The sequence below is a fragment of the Oryctolagus cuniculus genome, chromosome 21 (genome assembly GCF_964237555.1).
Source record: "Oryctolagus cuniculus chromosome 21, mOryCun1.1, whole genome shotgun sequence".
Lineage (NCBI taxonomy): Eukaryota > Metazoa > Chordata > Mammalia > Lagomorpha > Leporidae > Oryctolagus > Oryctolagus cuniculus.
Window position 1 is genome coordinate 29,609,359 of NC_091452.1, and position 17,953 is coordinate 29,627,311.

At 52.7% G+C, this 17,953-nt stretch overlaps 2 protein-coding genes across 4 annotated transcripts in view; one reads left to right on the forward strand and one right to left on the reverse strand.

Moving 5' to 3' along the window:
* Positions 1-3,698, reverse strand: part of PI4KA (phosphatidylinositol 4-kinase alpha) — a 144,196-nt gene extending 140,498 nt beyond the window's left edge. For all 3 annotated transcript variants that reach the window (XM_051826728.2, XM_051826727.2, XM_051826729.2), the window contains exon 1: positions 3,444-3,698. In XM_051826728.2, coding sequence (XP_051682688.2) covers positions 3,444-3,695 — 252 coding nt within the window. In that variant the 5' untranslated portion in view covers positions 3,696-3,698. The remainder of the gene's footprint in view (positions 1-3,443) is intronic.
* A 36-nt stretch (positions 3,699-3,734) lies between these two features.
* SNAP29 (synaptosome associated protein 29) overlaps positions 3,735-17,953 on the forward strand; it is a 35,429-nt gene continuing 21,210 nt past the window's right edge. The window contains exons 1-2 of the mRNA XM_002719719.5: positions 3,735-4,222; positions 17,509-17,705. Of these exons, the coding sequence (XP_002719765.2) occupies positions 3,983-4,222; positions 17,509-17,705 (437 nt within the window). The 5' untranslated portion in view covers positions 3,735-3,982. The remainder of the gene's footprint in view (positions 4,223-17,508; positions 17,706-17,953) is intronic.

The window sequence follows — 17,953 nt, forward strand, 5'->3', positions numbered from 1 at the left end:
GATCAGCGCTGTGGTGCAGCAGATTAAAGCTCCTAGCCTGCATTTAAAAATTAAAACAAGGGGCCAGTGCTTTGTCACAGCCAGTTAAGCAGACATCTGCAATGCCAGCATCCCATGTGGGTGCTGGTTCGAGTCCCGGCTGCTCCACTTCCAATCCAGCTCTCTGTTCATGCACCTGGGAAGGCAACAGAAGATGGCCCAAGTCCTTAGGCCCTGGCACCCATGTGAGAGACCCGAAGAAGCTCCTGGCTTTGGCCTAGCCCAGCCCTAGTCACTGCGGCCTTTTGAGGAGTAAACCAGCAGATGGAAGATCTCTCTCTCTCTCTCTCTCTCTGTCCCTACCTCTCTTACTCTTACTCTATCTTTCAAATAAATAAATCTTAAAAAAAAGAATTTAAAATTCATGCAGTTTTTCCATAATACACATTCCCATGAACTTTGTGAAGACCCTTTGAACATGTGTGCATGACTAAATTTTATTACAATGAAGGAACATCACCAAGGGGAAAAGATACAGGTGGAATAAGGAACAAGCCGTGCACATGTGTCCTTAGGCTCTCTCCCTCCCACGAGGTATTCACCAAGGAGACCCCTTCTACAGCAGCAAAAACTGCCATAATACAGAAGAATTGTTCGTGCCCAGAGAAGTCCATTAGAGACTCTGCACTCAAGGGGTTTTGTTTTTTTTTTTTTTTTCCTCTTCCCAAGAGGCAGAGAGAGAGAGAGAGAGAGACTCATCTCTACAAGTTCATTCCCCTAATGCCTGCAATGGCTGAGACTGTGCCAAGCCAAAGCCCACAATTCAGTCCAGGTCCCCCATATAGATAGCAAAGACCCAACTACTGGAAATATCATCTGCTGCCGCCCACATCTGTACTGCCAGGAAGCAGGGAGCTGAGCCAAGCACTCAATCCGAGTGTTTGGATATGGGAAGTGGGTATCTTAACTGGTGTCTTAAGTGCCAGGCCAAACACCTACCCCAGCAACCAAGGGTTTCACTGGGGGCTTGTCTCACAGGCGCTGTCTGCCTAGCAACTCTCTAAATTTCAGATTCCCAGAAAGAAAGCAGGTGTTCAACATAAATAACAAAATTTATACAGAGGCTAGGTACAGTAAACCACCCTCATCAGTTAGAGAATGAAGGGAAGAGTTCAAGTGCCAAGTGCCAAGATACCAGCCAAGGGCCGATCTTGTAAGTAGCCCCTTTTAAAGATGGCAGCCTCAGACCCCTTCTGTTAACTCTTTGGCATTGGAAGTGATTGGCAAATGTTGCCAGTAAGACCAAAGTATCTCCCCAGCTAAGATGGTTAGGGAACTGCCAACCTGAAGGCCACACTAATGACAGAAAAATACTGCCCTCTTGAAAGTGCAGCAGCTCTGACAGATGCGAAGCTCACAATGCTGCAGCTACGGGATGCTCCGACTAGTGCACAGGCAGACGCGGGCACAGTGAGCTCCAGGTGCCCTTCCAGACTGACCAGGCTGAAAGGGGTACCACCGCCAGAGAGCTGCGGGACCCTCTTCTTACAGAACATCCAATTCCCTGCACTCTGTTTTCTCTTCTCCCTGAATCCAACAATCCAATTTCTGACACGCTTGCTGGTCCTCCTCCTAAGACCATGTGCTGCCTGGCTAGCAGGAGCTTGATTTAATAAACCAGCACTGTGATCCAGCCGTCAGGCTCATCAAACAATAACAGTGATCATTCATGAGGGACCCACGGGCCTAACTTTATTCATACCATTCTGCTGATTTTCACAACACTCCTATCAAGCACTGTCCTGTTTGTTACACAAAGGCAGAGGACCAGAGTAGGGAACTGACCTGCCTAGACCCACACTAATGAAAGCAAGTTATGGGGTGGGGGTTAAACCTGGATGGTGCTACCCTCCCAATCTCCCAATCTTTCCATTCTATTCTATTGTACTCCCTCTTGAACTAGAAGTTAGGTTGGTGGGGGCCAGCTCTGTGGCGAAGCGGGTAAAGCCACCGTCTGCAATGCCGGCATCCCATATGGGCGCCAGTTTGTGTCACAAATGCCCCTCTTCCGATCCAGCTCTCTGCTATAGCCTGGGAAAGCAGCAGAAATGGCCCAAGTCCTTGGGCCCCTGCACCCACGCGGGAGATCTGGAAAAGACTCCTGGCTCCTGGCTTCAGACTGCCCCAGCGCTGGCTGTTGCAGCCATTTGGGGAGTGGACCATTGGATGCAAGACCTCTCTCTCCCTCTCTCTGCCTCTCCTTCTCTCTGTGTAACTCTGACTTTCAAAAAAATAAATAAATGTTTAAAAAAAAAAAAAAAAGAAGAAGTTAGGTTGGCATCAGTCTCCTCCCAGGACCTTCTCACCCTGCAGGCAAACGACCAAATCGAGCTGGAGAAGCTACCAAAGATAAGGAGCAGGTCATTCTGCCAAAGTGCCCAAAACAGCCTCTCAGCTCCCAAACCACTTCCAGCTGCAGCCACTGCCGCCGTCCTAAACCACTCAGAAAACGTCCTCTTCCCGCCTCCCAGAAAGTTGAGAGGGCCCCGTCCTTTCCAGGGACAACACTGCTGACCCTCACAGGCCCAGGGGCGGGGGGTGAAGAAAGCTGACACTGACTTACTGATCATTTACTTACTCTGGGAATGGCCAGAGCCAGTCTCAGCCCCAAGAACCACCTCGTTTTCTCGGGGACAGAGGCTCCGAGGGCTCCCGAAAGGACGACACACGGTCAAGGGACAGTGGCAGGGACCCTATTTAGATGTCAGGTTCTCAAATCCGGATTCATCCCATCTTCCCGGGCACACCTCTAAACTGCCTCTCTCCTTGCTCCCAAAATAAGGCCATCCTCCGTTCAGTTCCCTGTCCACGGACACAGTGGTCCCTCCGCCTCTCCGGCCACTGTCCCCATCTCCAAACACCTTTTTTTTTTTCTTTTTTTCCAGACTAACGCCCCCGGCCTTTGCAATAACAATGCGCAGCCGCTTTGCGGTTCAGACAGCAGCTTCAGCCACAGCGTTCCACCTGCCCACCACCGCCCGCAAGCCGGTCAAGGCGGGCAAAGCAGCTTTTAAGGGAACCCCCGGTTTTACGACAAAAGCCTCTCCCCCAAGGTCACCGAATGAAAAAAGCAAGGGCTCATCAGAACCAGACCTCAAGTTTGGATCCACGGTCCTCGGCATCCTGGTGCGTCTCGCTGACACCCACGTCCCGGCCGCCCCCTCCGCGATGTCCCAAGACGCCCGGCCGGCGCGTAGCTCACGTCCCTCCCACGCCCACCCACCCGCCGCGTCCCCGCCCGCCCTGCCCACCCCTCTGGCCCGTTCCTTTCCTTCGGCAGCCCCCGATACGTCTCACCTCACAGGCTCCCTCCGCCCAGGGCGCCCTCTCGTCACAGGCTGCCCGCGACCCCCGCCCCAGGCCCCTCCTTCTGTCAAGCCCGCGGCCGAGCCCGCCGCGGTTACCTTCTCCAAGGATGCCGGTCTCTGCACCGCCAGGGAGCGCGCCAGTGACAGCACAGTATTGAAATAGAAACCCCGCGAGGCGCTGGAGCCGGAGCCCGAGCCGGAGCCGGAGCCCGAGCCGCCGCCGGCGCCACCTCCGCCTCCCCGGGCCGCGGCCGCCGCCGCCATCATCGCGCGCGCCGCGGCGCTGCCGGCCCGCTCCCCTCGGCCAGTTCGCGAGCCCCGGACCTCACGGCGCAGGCGCCGCCGCATCCGGCTTCCCCGCCACGTGACCCATGTGTTGCCTACAGTGGGTGGGGCGTGGCCGCAGGGCGATTCCACCGCTGTAGTCGGGGGGTAGAGAGGACGTGCGGTAGGCCGCGTTGGCGCGCTCCGAACGTGGTCCCCCCCGCGCCGGCAGCCTCCGTTCGCGATGGTCTGCTCCGGAGGCGGGGTCGAGAGCGCGCGACTGGCGGAAGCAGCTCCCACAGCGGCTCAGGGGGTCGACGCGGGCCGCGCCTCCTTCTGCTTGGTCCCGGATCAGCAGAGACGCCGGGACGATGTCGGCGTACCCCAGGAGCTGCAACCCGTTTGACGACGACGACGCGGAAGACGAGGGTGCCAGGCCGGCCCCGTGGAGGGATGGCCGCGACCTCCCCGACGGGCCCGACGCGCCCGTGGATCGGCAGCAGTACCTGCGGCAGGAGGTGCTGCGCAGGGCCGAGGCCACGGCGGCCAGCACCACTAGGTCTCTGTCCCTCATGTACGAGTCGGAAAAAGTCGGGGTCGCCTCCTCCGAGGTAAGCCTGGGGCCGGGCTTGATCGGCCAGGCTCCGACCACGTTTCCCTAATGATGCTGAGAATGCTTCAACGGCCTCGCGTGGGCTCTCCTCCTGCAGGGATGTGACGGTTTGTAATAACCTGTTAACTACGGAAAGAAACGTGGGGTGCTTGAAAGGGGGCGTTTTACCTCGAGAGTCTTAGCTTAGTCTGTTTTTCTTCTTTTGTATTTTCCTTTTACGACTCCGTGCAAAGGTAAGCTGCAGGCTTTGGCCGCTGGGTAAAATTCTCAGCAGCAGGGCCTGGGGTAGGGAAATGAAGGGTTTCTCTCTTTTACATAATTTCCTGTGCAGATGCTTTTGACCGTTGCTGCCACAGAATGACCTAGAAAGAGTAGGTGCGGTGTGTGTCCCTGCAGGTGTCAGGTCATGCCCGAAGCATGAACAAGTGGGCCTCATGTTCTTCCCACACGAGTGACCACTTCCTGGCCAAGTAGGGTGACTGGATTTCCCTCTGCCTGTGCAACGACTGTTGAAGCCAAAGCCCGAGTTGAGTTTAAGGCTTGACCTTTACTTCCCAAATCCCGGGCGAATAGACGATGTGTGGGTTCTGACACCTGTCGCTCCAGTTCGTCTTTATCGGAACCTCCCAAAGAAGACTTCCGAGAGCTGCACCTTCATTGAGGATTGTTTCTGATACACCTTGTTCTCTCCTCAGCCCACTAATGTAGCAGTTTTGTTAGGGCAGAGGAAGAAAAAAAAATGTTAAACATGTAACAGGTTACTGATTGGTCGACTAAAAAAATCTCCAGGGGCCAGCGCCATGGTTCACTTGGTTAATCCTCCACCTGCGGTGCCAGCATCCCATATGGGTGCCAGGTTCTAGTCCTGGTTGCTCCTCTTCCAGTCCAGCTCTCTGCTGTGGCCCGGGAGGGCAGTGGAGGATGGCCCAAGTGCTTGGGTCCCTGCACCCGCGTGGGAGACCAGGAGGAAGCACCTGGCTCCTGGCTTCGGCGTAGTTCCGGCCGTGGTGGCAATTTGGGGGGTGAACCAAAGGAAGGAGGACCTTTCTCTCTGTCTCTCTCTCTCATTGTCTAACTCTGTCAAAAGAAAAAAAAAAAAAAAGAAGAAGAAGAAGAAGAAGAAAATCTCCATCATTTTGTAGCTTTGAAATGTAATATTTTTAAAAAAATATTGATTGATTTATTTGAAAGTCAGCTACACAGAGAGAGAAGAAGAGACAGAGAGAGAGAGAGGTCTTCCATCTGCTGGTTCACTCCCCAATTGGCCACAACAGCCAGAGCTCTGCCGATCTGAAGCCAGGAGTCAGGAGCTTCTTCCAAGGTCTCCCATGCGGGTGCAGGGGCCCAAAGATTTGGGCCATCTTCTACTGCTTTCCCAGGCCATCACAGAGAGCTAGATTAGAAGTGGAGCAGCTGGGGCTCGAACCAGCACCCATATGAGATGCCAGCACCGCAGGCAATGGCAGCTTTACCCGCTATGCCACAGCACCGGCCTCTGAAATGTAATATTTGGAGCTAAAGCCTTCCCTGGGTCTCTTCCCAGTTCTTTTTCCTGTGGTTAAGTAAGTTTACGCTGACCTGTCCACTTAGAATCTTGGACTTCCATCATTTTCCCACTGCTGCATTCTTGGGGTTTTTCCTTTCCCCACTGCTAGGGCTGTCCCCACTGATCCACCTTCCTGTGTGAAGCCCCGCTGAGGGAGTTGTGCTTGTAATTCTTCACACCTCACAGCGGTGGGAGTCCTGTGTTCCAGTCTAAATGGAAACTCGGCCTAAGATCTTGGGACCTTCCTTGATTGATTCCAAAGAAGCTATCTAAGAACTCTTGGAAAAGACGTCTTTGGAAACTGCAAGAACAAAGGAAACGGGAAATCACAGTGATACAGAGAAGGGCGTCCTGGGGCAGAGGGTAAACTTGAATCTGGCTTTTACAGCTGAGGACTGTTAGACGAGAAGCGGGAGAATGAGGGGTGTTCCCAGGGAGGAGAGGTGAACACGTGCAGCTTTGGCCCAGGAATGTGGCTGGAGGCTCCTGTAGGGATGAGAGGGCCAGGATGCAGTAGAGGAAAGCATTCGGAGACAGCTTAGGGGCTTTGGTGGTCAGAGGAAAGATCTGGTCTCCTTACTCGGGAGAGGGAAAAATATAGTGGATGTAAATTGTTCGTCCAGACCGTGTCCATACCACATGCTGCCCCCAAGGTCCTCTGTGCAGTGGGGACTGCCAGCGCACAGGCGGAGTGGCACCTCCAACATAGGCTAGGCCTGGCTGGTGGCTCTGAGAGGTACAGTATGACTGTGACGGAGCAGGTGACAGGCTCTCACCAGCATAATGACACGTTGAATTTTTCCAGGATTGAATCAGTTCTCAATTAGGAGACGCCCTGGGCATCAGGGAAAACCAGCACGCCCATCCTACATGCAGCAAACTCAACTTTGAATCACTCTGATCATCTTTCATTCCCTTCAGTGTTGAGGCAGGGGCAGCGGGAGTGAGCTCCTCCTGCCACTCAGTGCACAGGGTGACTCCAAACAGACCTGAGCAGACCCTGCTAACTTCCCATCTCAGACAGGCGACTGCTGGATCCGTAGCGCTGTGAAACATGCCAGGACAGGGTTTTTGGAGGACTTCATAAATAACGTTAAGTTGGGAAGACCACCTTCAGCCCCAGCTTGGTGGAAGTAGGAAGTGTACTTACTTTGATTACCCTTATTGAAGGCGAGCTGCTCTCCAACTGTGAAACCTCGCAAAGAAACAAATGGCCATGGCCACCAAAGGACAAAGAAGTAGAGCTGGCCTGCTAAACTAGAGAGAGCTTTGTAGGCCGTTCATCTCTTGCTGTATTTTGTGCATGTGATTTCTGCATTTCTCTTCCTGAGGCTTAGTTTCTGGGAAGATGTTAAACAATCACATGGATCAAAATTGAAAACCTGGCCGGCGCCACAGCTCACTTGTCTGATCCTCCACCTGCAGCACTGGCACCCCGGGTTCTAGTCCCAGTTGGGGCGCCAGCTACTAGTCCCAGTTGCTCCTCTTCCAGTCCAGCTCTCTGCTGTGGCCCTGGAGGGCAGTGGAGGATGGCCCAAGTGCTTGGGTCCCTGCACCCCATGGGAGACCAGGAGAAGCACCTGGCTCCTGGCTTAGGATCGGTGCAGCACCGGCTATGGCGGCCATTTTGGGGGTGAACCAATGGAAGGAAGACCTTTCTCTTTGTCTCTCCCTCACTGTCTATAACTCTCTCTCTCTCTCTCTCACTAACTCTGCCTGTCAAAAAAAAATATATATTGAAAACCTACGAATGGGTGTGAGATCTCCCACACCCTGGCTTAGCATGTCTCTGCCCCCAAGGAACCACCTACCATCACCTCCTTCGGTGTCCTTGGGGTGATAGCTTGTGTATAGTCTTTTTGTTTTGTGTGTATGTGTGTATACCTGTGGCTGTTGTTTTCGAAAGATTTATGTATTGGAAAGGCAGAGTTACAGAGAGATCCTCCAGCTGCTGGTTCCCTCTCCTAACAGTGGGCATTTGGGTCGTGTGCACCTTTTAGTGAGCCTAGTTAGTTGTGGTTTTGTAAATGCTTCATTACCCTGGCCGAGGAAACCGGCCTGCAAACAGAACACTCTGCTTTCTCTCTTTAACAGCTGCATACACTTCAGGGAGGTTTTGCTGGGCCCCCATTCAATGGAGTCCAGCAACAAATATCACATCAGGGCCTGAATGACCGGTGCAGTAACATCAGTGTTGGGCCTGAGGTTTGGTAGACTCAAACGTGGAGCACTCAGCCCTCCCGGCTCATGCTTCTTCCACACCATCTTCTGCAGGGATAGAGGTGGGGGTGGAGGGCACTCTCCTTCTTTGTGTCTTGCTAGCACTTGACAGTCAGTGGAGCCATACCTGACATTCAGGTGAGAGAGGTGGGACCAAGAACAAGAAATCCTCACCCAGGAGGAGGGGCCGTCCAGGTGGTCTATGCAGGATGTCCCCATAACTTGGGGCAGATATGTCACCTGGGAGCGGTACCCTCATCCTTTGGGAGGCAGGTGTTGGGAGCAGCCACTCCAGAGGAGGGACTGTACTGATCAGAGCTCCCGCCCACTGCAGGCAGCCCGTGATGATTCTGAGCAGAGCCTGGTATGGGGGAACGATGAGTAGATTCCTAAGTGTCATCTATGGAAGAGCAACAGTCTGTTACCCGTGGGTTACTCAGCTTTCTGCCCCTGCACATCTCAGCACAATGTCCTGTTTGTGTTAGGGGTTTGTCAGCCAGGCATGGTTGACTTGAGTCTGTAACCTCTCCAGAGGTCAAGTTGATGGTGTATGGAGCCCAGGGCCCCGTCATGCATCACAGTGTTAGCATACACTCTCCAGCCTGACCCTAAGAGCTCAAGGAAACAGATACTCTTATCAGACAGGACTTTGCAAGGGCAAGGAACCAGGCAAGGGCCAGCCTTTTGTTTAGATTGTAGAGGGTGTGGATGACCCAGACCTGAGTCAGTCCTTGGCTTAGCTCCAAGTCAGCTTGTACCCACCTTTGCCCTCAGTGAGTTTTTTTTTTAAAGATCTATTTGTTTATTTGAAAGAGTTGCGCAGAGAGGCCGGTGCTGTGGCGCAGCAGGTTAACGCCCTGGCCTGAAGCGCCGGCATCCCATATGGGCGCCGGTTCTAGACCCGGCTGCTCCACTTCCGATCTAGCTCTCTGCTATGGCCTGGGAAAGCAGTGGAAGATGGCCCAAATCCTTGGCCCCTGCACCTGCATCGGAGACCTGGAAGAAGCTCCTGATTCCTGGCTTCGGATCAGCGCAGCTCCAGCCATTGCGGACAATTGGGGAGTGAACCAGGGGATAGAAGACCTCTCTCTCTCTCTCTCCCCCTCCCCCTCCCCCTCTCTCTCTCCCTCTCCTCTTTGTGTATGTAACTCTGACTTTCAAATAATAAAATAAATCTTTAAAAAAAAAAAAAAAGTTGCGCAGAGAGGAGAGGCGGAGGGAAGGAGGGAGGGAGGGAGAGGTCTTCCATCGGCTGGTTCACTCCCCAGTTGGTTTCAGCAGCCAGAGCTGGGCCAGTGTGAAGCCAGGAGTCAGGAGCTTCTTCTGGGTCTCCCATGCAGGTGCAGAGGCCCAAGGATTTGAGCCATTTTCCACTGCTTTCCCAGCCCATAGCAGAGAGCTGGATGGGAAGTGGAGCAGCTGGGACACGAACCAGTGTCCATATGGGATGCTGGCACTGTAGGCAGGGGCTTTACCCGCTACACCACAGCGCTGGCTCCTCGATGATTTTTTATGCAGCCAAAGACCCAATTAGTGTTTCTGTGTCCACCCCATGCCCTGGCTACTGCAGGTCTGAGTGTGTTCAGTGCGTGCTCCCATGGGAAGGGGCAGGTGAGATGGAGGACGGAGGGAAATTTCAGATTTCCAGCTGCAGCACACTGACTCTAGACTGACCTATGTTTATTGATCATATGCGTTTGTTTTTCAAAATATTTACTGATTTATTTGAAAGGCAGAGTTAGAGAGAAAGAAGGGAGAGACAGAGAGAGCTTCCATCCACTGATTCACTCCTCAAATGGCCACAGTAGGCTGGGCTGAGCCAGGCCTAAGCCAGGAGTCAGGAGCTTCTTCCCAGTCTCCCATGTGAGTGGCAGGAGCCCAAGTGCCTGGGCCATCTTCAGCAGCTTTTCCCAGGCACATTAGCAGGGAGCTGGATTGGGAGTGGAGCAGCCAGCACTGCTAATTGTAATTAATAGCTCAGTACCAGAAACTTAGTCCTGAGCCTCTCCCTTGGGAAGCTGGAGAACTCTCGGTCCAGCTAGAGGATGAGGCCCGTGGCTTGGCGGTGAATAGTGGTTGGGATCTGGTTATTACTGCTGCCCTTGGGTGGCCTTAGCATCGCCCCTCTGCACGCTCCTCTTCATCCTGCCCAGTGTTGGGCCCACTCCCCTCCTGTGCTCACACAGTTCCACTTCCCCTCTCAGGTCCCCCAGCTGCTGCAGGCCCCTGCCCCTGCACAGGCTGCTTCCTCTGCTCTGTGCTCCGGCCCAACTGCCACCTTTTGACTCCCAAGCTTCTCTCAGCTTTCAGCCTCTCCTCCAACCTCATCAGGAAGCTGCCCCAACCTCCCCTCCACCCCACATTGAACCAGGCGAGGGATCCCTGAAGAGAAGCAGCCATGCCTGTGTGTGCCAGCTCACACAGGGTGTGTGTGTGTGTGTGTGTGTGTGTGTGATGCCTTGCCTTCGTGCCTCCCCCATGGGACCATAAACTTAGTGAAGCAAGGTCCCATCTGCCTTCTTTGGGTTTCCACCACTGCAGTGTTGTCAACAAAGAGAAAAATCAGACTGAACCCTGCTCATCTTGCCCACCCCCAACCGTAAGCTTGATTGGGGGCGGGGGGGGGGGGGGTGCTTAGTTTCCTACTGAACTGCTGGCTCGTGGACCAGTGCCTGAGCAGAGAGTGAGTGGGTGCTCATTCATGTGCCTGGACAGAGATCTTGGGGTACCTCTGTCCCCATGCGAGGGCTCTACCACAAGGGTCCCCTGATCCCTTCGGGTCCTCCCAGTGCCGTTGGGCAGGATGTGTCTGCAAGGTATCTGCTCGCTTTGGGCAGTGAGTGTGCCTCCACAGGCTCTGGTTCTGTCCTCTGCTTCCCCTTGCTCTGTCAGGGACCCAAAGAGGAACTGAGAAACTCCCTCAGAGTGGGGGGGGGGGCATCCTTGGCATTGTCCCACCAGCCAACCAGATCCTTTCTCTGACCGTATTTTCCCAGGGCAGGGGAAGAGAGTCCACCTGTGTTGGCGTGGTACTCACCTGAGCAAAATAAGCACTCTGAGCAGCACTGTTTACGTTAAGGGCACTTTCTGGAACGTGCTTTCCTCGCTGCCACCCTGGTCTCCTTGGTGATCTCCTTGTCACAGAGGCAAATGGAGGCAGTGCGATGTGGCTCCACTGCCATGGGATGGGAGCACGCCTGGGACCGGGAGTGTTTGACCCTTGTCTTTGCACTGGCTGGGTGTCCTCAGACCACAGATGGCCTTTTCCTGGTATTCCTAGCATTTGCCCAGCCAAGCCCTTCCTCCTCATGTACTGGAACTCGGTCACGAGAACGCTGACTCGGGTCATTTCCTCTGCCTCCCAGGGAGGGTTTTAGCAGAAGCAGCTCCCCTTCCTTTGCTGGCTCGTGACCTCTGGTAAACACCAGCTTTCAGCACAGAGAAACTGTCCGAGATCAGAGCAGCAGCCACGTGCAGGACAAGCCACCTACTGTGCACTCCCGAGTGAGGAGGGTAGGAAAGCTGCTAGGAAGAGCTCACCATCAGGGTTACAAAAGACCCCTTCCAGGTGTGACAGCAGCGTCTTGGCCCCCCAGCCCCAGTTGCTCTCGGCATCTCTGCAGCTTCAAATTCTTCTACCATCTGTAGACTGGGAAATAAGCCAGGACTGGACTATTTGGAATTACATCACCTCAGGGCTGGGGTTGTGGCATAGTAGGTTAAGCCTCTGCAGTGCCGGCATCCCATATGGATGCAAGTTCGAGTCCCAGCTGCTCCACTTCTGATCCAACTCTCTGCTGATAGCCTGGGAAAGCAGCAGAAGATGGCCCAAGTGCTTGAGCCCCTGCACCAGCATGTGAGACCCAGAATAAGTTTATTTTGATGCAAAAGAATTTTTTTTTGAGAATTAAGTTGTTTATTAATTACATGTGGTAATAGATGATGCAGAGTTTCATTCCCCTCTGCAATTTTATCTGGTACCGTTATCCAATTTAGATATATGGCATAGGATGCGCCCACAATAACTTTATTTATTTTTTTTTAACAGTCAGAGATAGACAGTGAGAGAGAGAGAGAGACAGAGAGAAAGGTCTTCCTTCCATTGGTTCACCCCCCAAATGGCCGCCATGGCCGGCACGCTACGCCGATCCAAAGCCAGGAGCCAGGAGCTTCCTCCTGGTCTCCCATGCAGGTGCAGGGCCCAAACACTTAAGCCATCCTCCACTGCCTTCCCAGGCCACCACAGAGAGCTGGACTGGAAGAGGAGCAACCAGGACCACAATAACTTTATAACCAGATAATCCTGTGACTTTGCTTGGGTGACTCTTCAGTGGTGAACATCAGAAGTCAGAAGGTAACTCAGTATCTGAGGACAATGGCTTCTCCACCCAAGCAGTTTGTAAATAAATTTCAAATGGAACCTGGCATAACCCTGAAGAATTGTAACTTTACAGTTCTAAGAAGTTTACCAAGATGGCTTCAGAGTAGACTAACATTATGCAGCATAGTTTTATTTATTTAAAAGGCAGAGTTACAGAGAGAGATCTTTCATCTGCAGATTCACTCCCCAGATGGCCTCAACAGCCAAGGGTGGTCCAGGCTGAAGCCAGGAACCTGGAATTCCATCCGGGTCTCCCACATGTGTGGCAGGGGCCCAAGTACTTGTGCCATCTTCTTCTGCTTCCCTAGGTGCATTAGTAGGGAGCTGGATCAGAAGTGGAGTAGCTGGGACTCAAACCAGAGTCCATATGGTTTGCTAGTGTTGCAGGTGATGCCGTAACTCGCTGCACCACAATGCCAGCCCTGCAAAGCAAAATTTTTTTTTAAGGATTTATTTATTTATTTGAAAGGCAGAGTTACAGAGAAGCAGAGGTAGAGAGAGGCCTTCCATCTGCTGGTTCAGTTCCCAGATGGCTACAGCAATTGGAGCTGAGCCAATCAGGAGCCAGGAGCTTCCTCCAGGTCTCCTATTCTGGTGCAGGGGCCCAAGGATTTGGGCCATCTTCTACTGCTTTCCCAGGCAAAGAGCTGGATCAGAAGTGGAGCAGCCAGATCTCAAACTGCCGCCCATACAGGATGCCAGCACTACAGGCGGCAGCTTTACCTGCTATGCCACAGCGCCGGCCCCCAAAGCATATTTTTTAAAGAGACACATTTATTCAGGGTTATGATCAGACTATTACATTTAGCTGATCAACAGCCTGATTTTTTTTTTTTTTTTACAAAGAACACTACATTAAAACCCTTTGTTGGAATGTGTTACACTTTCCACAGAACAGAAACTAGAATAACTTGGTATACGATTAATCACAAACACAGTCCTTGAGGGGTGTTTTGCCCATATCTGTGAACATTGTCTAAAACATGTTTTCCTTTGTTGCAGCGAGGCCCTGCCACAACTGTGCCTGTCTGAGGTCCCAGATCTGTTGTAGCCGGTAGCTTCCCTGTCACTTCTCTGGCTCTCCTCCCCTGCTAGGATTTGCTTCTTGTCAGTTATGAAAACCTTCTGCCTCTGCCGTAGGTACTGCTGCTGCTAGACCCACCATCGCACCTTGATTTTGTGGTTTGGCAAATACTGGCCACCGCCACCACCAGGGCCAGAGTTTCTGGCTCCAAATTTTCTTTCTCTCGTGAGTCCAAGATTTGAAAAGTGGTTGTTGGGGCCGGTGCCATGACTCACTTGGTTAATCCTCTGCCTGTAGCACCGGCATCCCATATGGACGCCAGGTTCTAGTCCCGGTTCCTCCTCTTCCAGTCCAGCTCTCTGCTGTGGTCTGGGAAGGCAGTGGAGGGTGGCTCAAGTGCTTGGGCCCCTGCACCCACATGGGAGACCAGGAGGAAGCACCTGGCTCCTGGCTTCAGAGCGGCGCAGTGCCAGACGTAGCGGCCATTTGTGGGGTGAACCAATGGAAGGAAGACCTTTCTCTCTGTCTCTCTCTCTATGACTCTACCTGTCAAATTAAAAAGAGAGAGAGAGAGAGAGAGAGAAAGAGAGAGAGAAAGAGAGAAAGAGAGAAAGAGAGAAAGAGAGAAAGAAAGAAAGAAAGAAAGAAAGAAAGAAAGAAAGAAAGAAAAGTGGTTGTTGTAATTGCCAAAATAATTGTAGCTTCCACCACCTCTAAAATTGTTTCTACTACCACTGCCAGAGCTACCTCTGCTGCTGTTAGCTGTCATAGCTGCCACTCCCACGTAGCACTGGCCTGGCTTCCACAACCCAATCCTCCGTTAGCACTGTCGTTACCAAATCCATGGTAGCATCCCCACTGTGACGCTACCTAGCACCACCTTGGCTGCCACCAGAGCCACCGCATGAGCACCGAAGCTTCCAGAACCACTTTGATCTCGGAGTGGATGAACCACTAACCATCTCCCGCCCCAGCAAGGCAGCCCTGCCTTCACAGCTGTGACCATTCAGTGTGGTATTTCTGAGTACCTCTTAGCCACAGACTCCTGGCCATCCAGGGTCAAAAAGCAAAACCCCTCTTCTTGCCACTGCTTCGTGATCCCAGGCACTTCGTTTTCCCCAGAAAATTATGTTCTGGGGTGAGGTCCTTCAGTGTCTCCTGTAATGCCACCTACAGTGTAATGGCACCCGTTAGGTGGGCCCTGGGTCTTTGAGAATCTTCTCAGACCAGCCCTCTTTTGTTCTGCCGCCTTCCATTCACCTTGCATGGCCTTGCGTTCGAGGCCACATCCATCCACCTCCTCCGTGCTGGCACAGGTGACAAACCCAAAGGCCGCGGAGCTGTTGGTGTTTGGATGTCTCTTTACCGCAGCCTGGGAGTGCCCCGTAGCTCACAGTGGCGCCTCTCCCTGTCCTTGATGGCCTCAGAGCTGCGCCCTCTGATGCAGAACTTCCAACTGGTATGTGACAGTGTGACAGACTTCCACGGTGCTTTCTTGGCGGCACACACAGGCAGAAAGTAGTGAGCCAGCCAAGGTATCTGCTAATTTCTGAAATCCATCCATACATGGAGTCTTGAAAAAGTTCATGGGAAGTGCATCTTATGGGGAAAAAGAAAACTGCATGGATTTCAAAATTTTTTTGTACCACAATAAACTTATCTTTTTTTAAAAGAAGGTATTTATTTTATATACTTGAAAGGCAGAGATTTTCCACCTACTGGTTCACTCCCCAAATGGCCGTGGCTGGGCCAGGCTGAATCCAGGAGCCCAGAAGTCCATCCAGGTCTCCCACATGGGTGATAAGGATCCAGGAAGCACTTGGGCCATCTTTCACTGCTTTCCCAGGTGGATTAGCAAGGAGCTCCATTGGAAGCAGAACAGCTGGGGCTTAAACTGTTGCTCATGTGGGATGCTGACATCTCAGGCAGCAGCGTAACACATTACACCGCCTTGCCAGCCCCTAAAGTTATCTTTTTTTGACAGGCAGAGTGGACAGTGAGAGAGACAGAGAGAAAGGTCTTCCTTTGCCGTTGGTTCACCCTCCAATGGCCGCCACGGCCAGCGCGCTGCAGCCGGCGCACCACGCTGATCCCATGGCAGGAGCCAGGTGCTTCTCCTGGTCTCCCATGGGGTGCAGGGCCCAAGTACTTGGGCCATCCTCCACTGCACTCCCTGGCCACAGCAGAGAGCTGGCCTGGAAGAGGGGCAACCAGGACAGAATCCGGCGCCCTGACTGGGACTAGAACCCGGTGTGCCGGCGCCGCTAGGCGGAGGATTAGCCTATTGAGCCGCGGCGCCAGCCTAAAGTTATCTTTTAACTCCATGAACTTTATGAAGTACACATATTTTTATGTTTTCCTCACCAAACATCAAGAACTCAGGTTACAGGTTGGCACTGCGGTGTAGCAGGTAAAGCCACTGCCTCCAGTGCCGGCATCCCAAATGGGTACTGATTCAACTCATAGCTGCTCCACTTCCCATCCAGCTCTCTGCTCTGGCCTGGGTATAGCAGTAGAAGATGGCCTAAGTCCTCGGGCCCCTATACCCACGTGGGAGTCCCAGAAGAGCTCCTGGCTTCAGATTGGCCCAGCTCCCGCCGTTGCAGCCATTTGGAAAATGAACCAAAAGATGGGAGATTAATTCATTCTCTCTCTCTCTCTCTCTCTGTAGTTGCCTTTCAAATAAATAAATAAATCTTTAAAAAAAAAAAAAAAAGGCTCAGGTTGCATGTCGAGTCCCTGAAGACCATAAAGGCCTTTCACTGACCTTTTATATCTAAAATGGGCTCCAACAAGCACACTGAGAGTTTCATTTTTTGTTTCTATAAATTTATTTTCATCAAAGCAACATTTTTTAAATATTTATTTATTTGAAAGAGTTACACAGAGAAGGAGAGGTGGGGTAGGGGGGTCTTCCATCAACTAGTTCACTCCCCAGATGGCCGCAGTGGCTGGAGCTGCGCCGATCAGGAGCCAGGAGCTTCTTCTGGGTCTCCCACGTGGGTGCAGGGGCCCAAGCACTTGAACCATCTACTGCTTTCCCGGCCATAGCAGAGAGGTGGATCGGAAGTGGAGCAGCCAGGACTCAAACCGGCACCCATATGGGATGCTGGCGCTTCAGGCCAGAGCGCCAAACCCCTGTGCCACAGCGCCAGCCCCCGAGAGTTTTTTTTTTTTTTTTTTTAACAGGCAGAGTAGACAGAGAGAGAGACAGAGAGAAAGGTCTTCCTTTGCCGTCGGTTCACCCTCCAATGGCCACCGTGGTCAGCACGCTGTGGCCGGCACACGCGCTGATCCGAAGCCAGGAGCCAGGTGCTTTTCCTGGTCTCCCATGCAGGTGCAGGGCCCAAGCACTTGGGCCATCCTCCACTGCACTCCCTGGCCACAGCAGAGAGCTGGCCTGGAAGAGGGGCAACCGGGACAGAATCCGGCACCCTGACTGGGACTAGAACCTGGTGTCCCGGCGCCACTAGGCAGAGGATTAGCCTATTGAGCCGCGGCACTGGCTTGAGAGTTTCATTTTTAATCCTTCAGATTTCCAAGATGGTATATTCAAAACTTGTTCATGACTTTGTTTTTAGGTACCAAGAGAGAACCTCTTTAAAGAGTATTTGTGTAGTGCACGTCACTGCTAAGCCACAGGGAGAATACGGACAGCAAATGGAGAGGAAGGGGCCAGCACTGTTGCATAGTAGGCTAAGCCTCCACCTGTGGCGCTGGCATCCTGTGTGGGTGCTGGTTCATGTCCTGGCTACTCTGCTTTCAGTCCAACTCTCTGCTTATAACCTGGGAAAGCAATGGGAGATGGCCCAAGTGCTTGGGCCCCTACAACCCAGTGGGAGACCCAGAAGAAGCTCCTGGCCTCAGATCAGCTCAGCTCCAGCCGTTGCAGCCATTTGGAGAGTGACCCAGCCAGATGGAAGTGCTCACTCTCTCTCTAACTATGCCTTTCAAATTAATAATATAAATCTTTTAAGCAAAAAATGATGACGTGCCCTTCACAGGTGACAGCGTCTGCCCCGACATGTGCTTCGCATTTATGGAGTACCCACATGTGGTTCTCATGGGCCAGGGAGAACTACCAGAAGGATAACTGCCACGTGTCTTTCCTAGGAGCTCGTCCGTCAGCGAGGAGTCTTAGAACGCACGGAGAAGATGGTGGACAAGATGGACCAAGATTTGAAGACCAGCCAGAAGCACATCAACAGCATTAAGAGCATGTTCGGGGGCCTTGTCAATTACTTCAAATCCAAACCCGCAGAGGCGGCCCCTGAACAGAATGGCACCGGCACCCCCCAGCCCAACAGCAGGTGAGTGTAGCAGAAGTGGGCTTTGGCGTGAACGGAAGACTTCCAGGCCTTGGCCGAGCCATGAGGGGATTCAGGAAGCCTGTAAGTTATACTTCAGGAGGGTTTTGTGTTAACCCATCTTCCCACGCCTGATTATATGTATTTGATTGGCACCTAGTCTGCAGATTGTGCATAAGTTGGGTTTCCAGTAAATTCCTGCTATACTGATTGTCACCCCAGTACTGAGAGTGTTCACCTCAGAAAGTTAG